At 38.5% G+C, this 11,167-nt stretch overlaps 1 protein-coding gene across 1 annotated transcript; it reads right to left on the bottom strand.

The window, feature by feature from the left end:
* Window positions 1–3,757: 3,757 nt before the first annotated feature.
* Window positions 3,758–9,816, bottom strand: rgs18 (regulator of G protein signaling 18). The gene is made up of 5 exons (XM_024273260.2): window positions 9,007–9,816; window positions 8,518–8,622; window positions 8,244–8,305; window positions 7,762–7,928; window positions 3,758–5,470 (listed from the first exon to the last, which is right to left on the bottom strand). The coding sequence occupies exons 1-5, from the start codon at window positions 9,126–9,128 to the stop codon at window positions 5,219–5,221; spliced, it is 708 nt and encodes a 235-aa protein (XP_024129028.1). The 5' UTR covers window positions 9,129–9,816; the 3' UTR covers window positions 3,758–5,218.
* Window positions 9,817–11,167: the final 1,351 nt, after the last annotated feature.

Genomic DNA, 11,167 nt, shown 5'->3' on the forward strand with positions numbered 1-11,167 from the left:
ACATCATGGATGTTCAGCTGATAAATCTGCAGCAACTGTGAGATGCTATCATGTAATTATGGACCAAACTCTCTGAGGAATATATTTCCAGTATCTTATTGAATCTATGCCACCAAGGATTAAGGCAGGTCTGAATGCAAAGGTGTATCTTATGAAGTGGCCTCTCCCAGTCCAAAAACAACAGCTTATTTGGAGACTCTAGATTGCCATTAGGAGTGAATGTGAGCGTGTTTGGTTGTAAATGACCCTTTGATAAATTTGCCTTTGGGCAATTGGAATAAGCTCCAGAGACCTCAGTGACTCTAACCAGATTAATGCAAAATCAATTGCCATATTTACACAAGTCGTGACACTAAAATATGATCCATCCTGAATGCTTCGTGAAGGCGCCACAAAAAAAGTGCTGATGTGACAAAATGGAATAACAAGAGGCCACAAAACAATCCATCTAAAAAAATATGGCTGACCTGAGGCCTCAATATGGGAGAATTGAAAACTGTGCATTCTGGTAAATGTTTGTGGGTTGGTTTTTTTCAGTGACACGTTCAGAGTTTCATTGGACAGGAGGTGAGTCAGCAGAACGGGTTGCAATTTCATTTTTCACTTGTTTCATTTAGCATTTACCATCCCTGCAGGCAAGTGTTCGAAAGCCGTTTGTCACACTACATTTCTTCCAGCTTTTTAATGAAGTTTGAGGTGTTGCTGACTCTCTATTGCAGTGACATAAACCAAACATCTGTGAGATCATTCAGCAGTGCTCCCGCACCGTGCCAGACTCGATCTCTCGCTGTGACATCGACGACCTGCATTTATGAATATATCCGGTGGATTTTCACCTTCCCTGACCCTCTTGACCACCAGTTGTCATGGCGCCGATCAAGCCAAGGATGTAAATCACAGCAGATGATGGAAAACACCCAGACCTTTCTGATTTGCATGCTCCCAGAAGCCCCGGCTCCAATAATTTGTTTTTCAAAAACGGCAACCTGAAACAGATCAGGCCAACATCTAGAAGCAGATAGCAGAAACATGCACGGACGGCCTTCTGTCATTCATGCAGGTTGTCAACAGCATCCAAGGAAGGGGCTCTGCAGCAGAGTGTAAAACATCAGTGTGTTTTCATGCTGGTTTGCTCCAGGCTGCACAGCTGAGGACGCTGCAGGTAATCTAGCAAACACAGGGTGGCACTATAGCTCTCTTCACCTCTTCTTCCAAGTTTTTTTTACCCTGTAATTACAAAAGCCTTGAATTTGTCTGTCTCTCCTTATTGCCTGTCCTGCTTTTTGTTTTATTCATTGAAGCCTGAGTGGGGCTTTGGTTCTTCAGCTGAGGATGAAGATCGGTGTGGATCGAGGCTGCAGCCAAGAAACAAAAACAAATTAGATTTCAGTCCCTGAAAGTAATCCAGCAAGAATACATTTGTTTCTTTCAGGAATGTCTCATTTCAATTTCCATAATTTCTCCGTAAAGCACTGATGTGCATTTGCCTTTAAAAGCATAATTAGATACAAAAGGTCTTTTGGTTTTTTTTTTTTGATAAATAATCACAATTATTTTTCAGCCGTAGCTTATAAAGTCAATGCAGCTGCCATGTTCAGTGGATGACTTCATGAGGGGTTTTGTGTGAGCTTTATACTGTAAGTGAGCTTTATACTGTAAAAAAATCTGTCTATAGATAACTCAAGGGTTCTTAGACACCAAAAATACATTTTTTAGACAAAAACAGAAAGATTCCTAAATTAAGAGTTCAATTCTGGTCACTATAGGACTCTTTAGGGTCTGATGACCAGATGAAATCCTCAAATTTCAGAACATTTTTTGAATTAGTTTAAAAAATAGAAAAAAGTGTGTATATATTCATACAAAGTGACGAGTCTTCTCATTTTGGTGGTTTAATTTTTTTTAAATATGTTAAATCTTGACATCTATCTTCTACATCCACAATTTTAAGACTAATTCTGGAGAAAATTGTGTTTTTAAAATGTTCTTTTGCCATTTTTCTGATGATAAAATTGTATTTCTGAGCATTTCTTTATTCAAATTGTTGTGAACAAAAGAATTTTGTAGAAGAAGAGCCTATTTTGTTAATAGAATTTATGCTGGGCTTCCTCCTCTGCTTCATACAGATGCACGTTTTCCTCGTCTGAGCCAGCATCTGGCTAACACTTTAGGGCTGGATAGCTCCGATAATGCGAGCATTTTTTTTTTTTTTACACTGCTAATGTTGGTTGGGAGTGTGAGGAGTTGTAAGCTAACAGAAGAGCATGTAAACGAATGGCTCTCAGTAACGGGTGACAGAAAAGAGGGTGGGGTTTCTTTGTGCCAACAGTCCCGCCCACAACTCAGAGACGAATTTCTAGTGAACTACTGCCGCTCTGCAGAAACTATGTCTTGTAAAATGACTGTTTTCTTTTTAAATTTAGCTAAAACAAGGCACAATTATAATTAAAAGACTATTGGGAACACATTTAAAATAGATCAAAAGATGATATTTTTAAAGGAAGTCCTTTTTGGGGGAAAAATATACTTTTTGATTTTTTAAGAGACATTTTTGCAGCTAAACAGAAGAGACGAAAAGCCTAAATTCTGAAAAAGGTGTTTCTCGACACTCAAGGGAAGGTTAACTGGTAATAAGGGAAAGATGCAAGCGCTCACCTGGAGCTTCACAGATGGAAACTTTGAGGGGAAATTTATTCTGGTTTGTCAATATTGATGCAGGCCACCCGCTTTGAGTGAAAACGGATTTTTTTTTTAAGAGAGGAAATTTCACAGCTCAATATCTGAGCCTGGAAGTCATCAAATCGCCTGCTGGAATCAGCTCATGCAAGGTCAGATAAAAGAGCTTCAGAGATGTGATGAGCTGCTTCAGAAGTTTCAGCTGGGGGGTACAAAACTCCTAAATGCTTACAGCTCAGATCAAGGAGCCTTTTTGTCAAATTTGTTGAACGGGAACCCTCCTTCATTTCTATAAGGGAAAAAGCAGCATCAAATCACCCATAAAGACACCTTGAAATGCACAGTATATCATCTTGTTCTGCCGGGCTCAAACAGATTCATTTTTTTGCTCCAAAAAATACAAGAAGAGGGTGATTTTAGAGACTTTTGGGTCAGACCAAGTTGCTAATTTAAAACTAAAAATGGAAAAAAAAATTAAAAAGTGTCTGCAAAATCTTAGCAGGCGACTAATCTTATGCTGTGATGTATTCTCTGTGCCAACTGAGCTTATGCTCTTGTTAAAAAATAACCATTACAATAAATTCCATCCAACCCCCCAGCAGCAAAGCTTCTCAGAATATTTGTGTGAGAGGAGAGCAGGAAGCTCAGAGGATGAATAATTAATGGAAATTGTAAGACATTCGGTGCAGGTTTTGAGATGCGGACACTAACTCGGGCTAAAAAGGACTTTATCCTTCTGAAGGCTACTAAAAACGCCTGACACTTGTGCTAATGAGCCAACTCTGCATTGTGTTTACTCACAAGTCCTGCATACATATTCAGGGATCCAAGAGTGACAGTTATGAATACTTATTTGCAGGCTGTGTAGTCTCTGCAAACATACTACGAAATGAATAATTTTCCATCAGAGTGCGGGGACTTGATAAGACCTATTCATTTTTCAGGGATTTTTGGTGTAAGGGAAGCGTCATGCAATCGCAGAATTCTTCATTAGTGTGAAATGCGTACACTATTGCCTCATTTATCATATTTGGACACAATCATTGAAACTAATGAACGCCATTAAAAGTTGTTTTACAACCGCTGTTACACAAAAGTGTTTATTTCACTTGCTCGGCATATAAAATGTACATTTTACAACAGTCGTGCCAACATTTATGATTAAAAATACACATAAATTATTTGTTATTACAAACCGAAAAACAGCATTTGTTGTTATTAAGTGCAATGTTGTTATAATTGACAAAGAATTTACTGTAAAATATCTAAATCCTCAAGTATTTTTGTCAAATTATTTGTTAAACGTATTTTCATCTTTGGTAATACTGATCTCAAAGTTGATTGGTGAGATGGAATTACTTTTTTTAAAAGTAAATTTTCCTCTTCTGGATTTGTGATTTTTCAACATCTTTCTACCTAAAGTATCAAATTAACAAAGATTAGGATTAGACAAATATACTTGGTGAGATTTTGAGCTTTTGCAGTGAGAGATCTGTCATTCCGTGTCTTATAAACAGTTGCTGTGGCCACTGCTCTGTCTGCAGGGGGGGAACAGTGCATGGGATAAAATCTTTACATTTTAATGAGATGCTGTCACACTAGCATGTGCGCCATATCAACAGTATTAATGTTGCATGAGGTGCGACTGGTGGACTGGAGGACAAAAGGAGCTGGAGTGTGCTGCGGCTTACATCAGGAAAGCTTGCCTGCTTGTCTGACGAGATACTGTCAGCGGCGAGGAGGCACTAGAGCTGAGATTCAGTCTGCATCTTTGCAACTGTCATCTGAGCCCTGCAAGATCTGAGTGCACAAGCAGAGCAACCAGAAGATGACCAGATCGTCTGCAAATGCAAAAGCTGTTATCTTTTTTTTACTATTGTTAATGAGAAAGGATTGTTTAGGAATACTATTTTTTAATTTGTGGTACGTTTGATCTATTATGGAATAAAATAAAAATTGTTTAAATTAACAAAAAAAAAAAAACATTTTTCTATTTTTGCACCAAGAGATCAAAAAGCAAAAAAAGCCAAGAAAATAAGAACTTTAGCACAAAACCAGATTTCACTTTATTGCCTGTAAAGATGATAGAGTCTACTAAATAACTTTGTAATAATCTCCACTGATTTTTCTCTTTATACCAGTTCTGTCTTGTGCGCAATACACCAAACAGCTTTGCTGATTTGAGTGTTTCATTTGCTAATCCGCTGTACATGTATATGATAATCATGCAGGACTTTCCGGTGTCCCCTGTTACTATTGTTTGTCATGTTCAAGTCCAAACTTCCAGCATTCTCATGAGAACGTTTGTCCTATATTTTTATTTTTGGCAAAAAAGTAAATTTCCCAAAAATGTACCTTTAAATGAAATCCTTACCGAGAAGTTCTCTAGCTCAATAAAAAATATATATTGCACTCTGCAGAAGGAAGCCGTTGGATTTAAACTTTTTTTTTTTTTTTTTTTTACACATTTGTGCTGCAGATCAAAGATTATCTGCGGGATGATTGGGAATCCATTCCATGCAATGTCTCTGTGGTATTCCCTCTACCAGGCTGAGGGTTGAGTGGGTTCCCCCCTCTCGTTGAACACGCAGGAGCGTGACCTTCTGCGGAACATGGTGGATCCGGGACCCTTCCTCCGAGTGATGCGCAGGTAAATGTCAGAGTGCAGGAACCTGGGGTAGCAGTCCTTTTTCATCAGGCTGTAGATCTTCATCTGAGCGGCTTCAAAAGTGTTCCTTGTGGGGTGTGACATGTTGGCCTTGATGGCCATCTTGGTGTTATAGTCAATGTTGACCTGGTTGAGACAAAAGGAATGAAGAAAAAAATTTGGTTTTTGAGAACAAAAAGTTTACTTATGAAATTTCAAAAAATGTTTTTTATTTTAGAGAGTCAGCTTTTATGAATTAGACTATTTAGAGCTGGACCTAATACTTGCAACAGCTCATCTAAACTGTATACAAAAACTTGACTTCACTGGGACAGCAGTGCAGCACAGGCACGAGGTGGGACAAACACAGTAAACATTTGTGAAACATTAATAAATGAGTACAATTTACTTTAAGCTACTTTTTTTACCCAATTTTTCTTACATAATGTTCAAAGAATGACAATATTTTCAAATATTAACTGTTTTCTAGAACTTGTTTGTAGAATGCTACACGTTAGCCTCGTTAGCATATTCAAAAGTCCTCTAACTCCAATCCTTGCTTGCAATACTTGACAAAAAAAATAAAAAAAAAATGGATACCATTAAATTAAATTTTACTACAACAATGCAACCTCCCAACCTTGGTAGTAACACATTTAAAAGAAAAAAAAAAAAACTGGCAGATGCTGCTACATGATAACAGCCGGGTTAGCATTTTCTCAATACCACCAAACCAAACATTTTGAAAGAGCGCCGTTTACCTCTCAAAACCACTTGACGTCAACAGGAACTAATTCATATTGTGCCACACATTAAGGCTCCTAAGTGCTCTACATAATGGGGAAATATGGCAGAAGAGTCAACAATGATGACATGCTAACATCACAGCCTCTGCTCAGAATTGTAGATAAAAAACAGTATATTCAGTTTTAATTCAGATTAGAAACTGTCAAGTACATCAAGACATTTGTTTTGCCTTCAGTAAAACTTTATTAAAACAGTTTTTGGCACACTCCTATCGCCGTGGTATGAGCCAAACCAGAGATCGCATTTCCAGATGGTTCGCTGTGTTTTTTAAGTGCAAAAGTTCAGCTGAACTCTGATCTGGACCAAACAGGTGGTCTGTAGACGGTGACAGTTTCGGTTTACTCAAAGATGATGCGGTTCTTCGTAAGTGTGAATCGACAGACTTTTTGAATAACGAAAGCGAACCAAAGCGTTGTGAGAATGGAAAGAAGGAGCTCCAAATTTAAACCTGAAGAAGTACCAGTCATGAAAAACATCATCATTAAAATGCAGTGAAGTTATATAAAAGTTATGGGGGGATGCAGTGGTAGAGTGGTCAGCCTCTGATCGGAGGGTCGACACATAGGCCCCCTCTATGTGTTGAAGTGCTCTTGGGCAAGACAATGAACCCCACATTGCTCCTGGTGGTTATAGGTTGGCACGAGTGTTAAAAATGACAAGACGATACATTCTTTGTTTTTCTTTGCATTTTTGTCCCATCCTGATCTAATTTTTTTAGGAAACATCCCACTCTCTGCCTGCACTCCAATCTAACAGCTGTTGGAACCGTTTGACGTCTGTGTGAGAAAGTAAACCAAACCAAAACAATGTGATATATTTTTAGTTTTACATGTCTGACAAAAAAATTGTTTGTGAGGACTATTTCATGGTACCAACCTGAGACTGTGCTAAAAAAAATTTTTACTTTTACAGATACAGTCAGACATTTCTTAAGAGTTTCCGTAACTCTTTAGATTTTCTGAACTTCAAGGTGGGATTCTCTATCTTTTTTTTTTTCTTTTAGAATTTTTTGGTAATTTTCCATTTCTCTATAAATAGTAAACTTAGAGTTGGACTATTTCTGGTCTGGAGGAGTAAGACTCATTTCTGAATTCAGCCCCCTCAAGACTCGACTTTCTTTGCCCCGCATAGATAAACACCCCCATTCTGACATGTACATATGCAATCATCCTATGAAAGTGAGTGGGAGATGCACCCCTGCTTTGCAAAGGATGTTCCGAAACCACACACAGACACGCAGCTCTTCAACAGTCCGGAGCTGCAAGCTCTGATCAGACGGTGGTCGCATCATCCTCGCTCAGCGAGTGGAAACCTTTGAAACCGCAACTGTGTCGCACAGAAACACTCTGCCTCCTTTGAAGTGGCGCATGCACTGAGATGCACAACCTCACCGAGGCGCTGCCCCCAACAATTGTTCACAAAGGTCAGCCTGCTGCAAGCTCACAACTTTGGAGAAGCCTTGGCACTCACGCGCTGTTATTTTTATAGCGGCGACATTAATATTTCAACTCTAACTGCACTCGGCGACAGGAAAGCGCAGGAACTGCTAAATGTTACTTGACCGTTTGCAGCTCTGCATCAAAAACCTAAAATTTATACGATTTATGAGGAATAAAAATGTCACGACATACCTCTTTGGGGGCCTCAGATTCGATAAAAACCGTATAAATATATTTGGCTTTGGACAGCAGCTTTGATTTAGAGTCGATGGATTTGTATTCCTCGCAGAGCAACCAGAACTCAATGTTTTCTTCACTGAACTCTGTTCGGAGAAACTGAGAGAAGGCTTCCACCCCACCTGGCACAGAAAACAAATAAAAGTCATTTAGAACAATTAAAACAAATCTTTCTTTGTAAATGGGGAAATAGGGGTTAGACAAAAAAAAAACAGAATCACAAAACTTCAGCATAGCGTGATGACAAATGCAACTGGTGTGATTAAAAGGAAGTTGCAGTTTCTGCATTATTTTGTTCTCTGACTAACAATAAAAGGAGCAGAAAAGCCCTCAGCAATGTCTCCACTACTGATTAGATTATGCCGATATTTAACCACGTGAAACAATTAAAAGAAAATGGTTCTGGACACCAACTGAAAAAGATCAAATGATCTAACCTGGATGCTTTAGCAGATCTTCAAATGAGTCGCTCCATTGCAAGGCCGTCTCTGGTAAAATGCTGCAAAGATTCAAATACAAAATAAGCATAAAAAGATGTGGTCAGATCTCGACTTGTAATGGGACTAGGAATGTTTGCTGTTTTCAGAGAGATGCCATGTTTCTGTGTGTGACTAATGAGCCGTGAAGGGTTCTGGAAACGCGGCTTAGAAATGAATTCCACTTGTCTGAAGTGCTAGTGGCTGGATGTGAAGTTAATGGGTCATGTCTCACTTGCTCAGTGTTGTATTTGTCTTTTTCTGGGGACTGATGTTTTCATGGGAGCCTGACTTGGTGAGAAAAAGGCTGAAGCGGCTCTTTCTCTCCTTCTCGTTTTGTCTGTAAGCAAAAAAAAAAAGAAAATACATCAACTTCCACAAAATGTCTGTTCTGCTCTTGGCCATGTTGACTAAAACAGCAGTTTTAATTGTCTACACTTTGGAAAGAATACATCTTTTAAGCAGCTGTCATGACGAGATAAATCTCGTATTATTTCTGCGGTAAAGAGATTTTTAAAAGTTTTCACTCTTTAAAAAAAAACACACACAAAGCTGTTAAAAATAGCTTCTAAATCTTACATACGTTGTCCTCTTTTGTTTGCTACCTAACTTTAGTTTCTAGGATCGCAGCTTCTTCTACCCAACAAAACTCACAAAAGTAAAAAAAACACAATAGAATCAAATAAAAAATGAGTGCTTAAAAGCGATTGAAAATCACACCGACCTGCTGCTGTCGTCCTTCATCTTTGCTGCCTGCACGTCTTTTGCACCCAACATTTTGAAATATGCTTCCTCCTTTGGGGCCATGTAGGTAAATTGAGGAAATAGAAAAAGAAGCGTCTCCATGCTGCTCTGTCTGTGCGTCTGGTGTGCAAAGCAGTAGGCCACAAATAGCACCCTGAAAGCTGTTTAACCCATCGTGTGATGAACAGACTCATTTTTTTTTTAGAAACACATTTGGTTTCCCATACCTGCTGTACTTCCTGTAAGCGTGTAGCTGCTCACTGCGCTTTCAACGAGAGAAAAAAGAAAAAATCCCTCCAGTTTCATGTACTGTGGTGCTGAAAAAAAACGTGCCTTGAGTCATTCATGCAATAGGCTTGTATTTTTTTTTTTTTTTCATGGGGTTTCTGCGTTTTTCACACTGTGATCTTGTAGGTGGATGATTGATATAAGGCTGGCTAATAAATTTTTCCCCCGGAATCCCTCAGTCTTCATTCTCCATCATTTCCCCTCAGACCATCAACAGGTGACAAACCACAGAGACAGACGAGGAAATGCTCAGAAAGGTCTTGTGTGTTTGCATTTCCCAGAGCTGCGAGTCATAATGACACAGTAGAAGGAAACGCAGAGAGGGAAGCTGACACCCAGAGGAACAAGAACAAAAGATTTATTTTTTAACAACAGTGTGTTTCCCCAAGCAACAGGATCTGAAATGGAGTTTGTCAAACCTTCATGGCAGATGGGGGCATAGATATTACAGTAATCTGTAGTTCAAGTTTTCAGCTTTTAGTCTTTGGAATTTATTAGTAAAGGTTCTACATTTTTGACAGTAGATGCTAAATATACTCAAATATATGTGTTGCTTTTGTGGGTTGCATACTTTGTCCCCATAATATGCCTTTATCAGCACTAAAAGGCATTTTTAAAAGTGGTCATTTTGTTCACGAAATGACAATGTGATTCGCAGAGCCTTATATATGGAATAATTCTGGAGCGATTTTGTGTCGTACAAAGCACTCCGTCAAAATTTTCGAAAAGGCTGGTTGTTACCCTGGGAGAAAATATGGATCACTTTTTGTGAAGTTGGGACTTTTAACGATTTAAACTAGAAATCATGCGAGCGAATTTAAAGTGAATCTGGTACATTTTTCAAAATAAAACCCATTTTCTGCTGTACTTGCTGTTTTCAGTGTGTTGTAATCATTACGTCATTGTGACAACCAAACCCGGTCTCCTCTACTTGATACACACTGCACTCTGATAAACCAATTGGGATCGGACGCTGCACTTGGAGCAGGGTTCAAACACATCGACAACTGATCCACATGGGGGGATGTCTTAAGGAATGTAGTAACCACTTGAGAGAGCTAAAAAGAGAAATTTGTATCCCTCAGGGCCTGTTCCTTAAGGGAGATATTGGATTTGTCCAATCCCCTGAAGGTAAACTAATGCTCTATTTAACTTAAACTTGCTAGATAAGACAATGTATTAAATATTGTTAGTAAAAGCTGGGGCGCAACAAGTTCTGTTGCAAAAAGAACCGAATTTGTCATCCAGAAACTTGAAAGTGGAAGTTGGAACATCAGTTTTATCACACTAGAAGTTTTTTATTTATTTTTTTCTTACCTAGCATTTTTAAAAACAAAGTACACCAATCAAAGATAATGGTATGCTGAAAGAGCAGAGGGTGGTTCTGATCACAGTTTAGAGTAATCACACATTTATGGATAAATGGATGGAACTTTAAAGTGTAAAAACTTTCAAACGTTTTATGAGTCAGTTTGAAAGTTTTACAAAGTAGAGCAAAAGCACAGCAGGCCATTCAGCAACAAAGAAATGTTGCTTAGTCGATTCTTTCTCATGGTGCTTTGAAAGACAGACTGTAAATAGACAGAAATCAGGGTAGCTACAAAGGTATTGCACATACTTTTGTTTTGAAATGTTTATGTCACAAACTAAACCAAACACTTTCTCTTCCTCCTTGAGACTGGATTGAAAATAACAACATAAAAAAAAGTTAAGGAAACTTAAAAACTGACTTTAAACCAGTCTAATCCAGTGGTTGATGTCACACAATACACACCACGCTAAATGGTAAAACAGAATCAAAGATCCATACAAGCATTTTACGTCATGAATTCACTATGTTCTGATTATAAAAG

Source organism: Oryzias melastigma, linkage group LG17, assembly GCF_002922805.2.
Source record: "Oryzias melastigma strain HK-1 linkage group LG17, ASM292280v2, whole genome shotgun sequence".
NCBI classification, from domain to species: domain Eukaryota; kingdom Metazoa; phylum Chordata; class Actinopteri; order Beloniformes; family Adrianichthyidae; genus Oryzias; species Oryzias melastigma.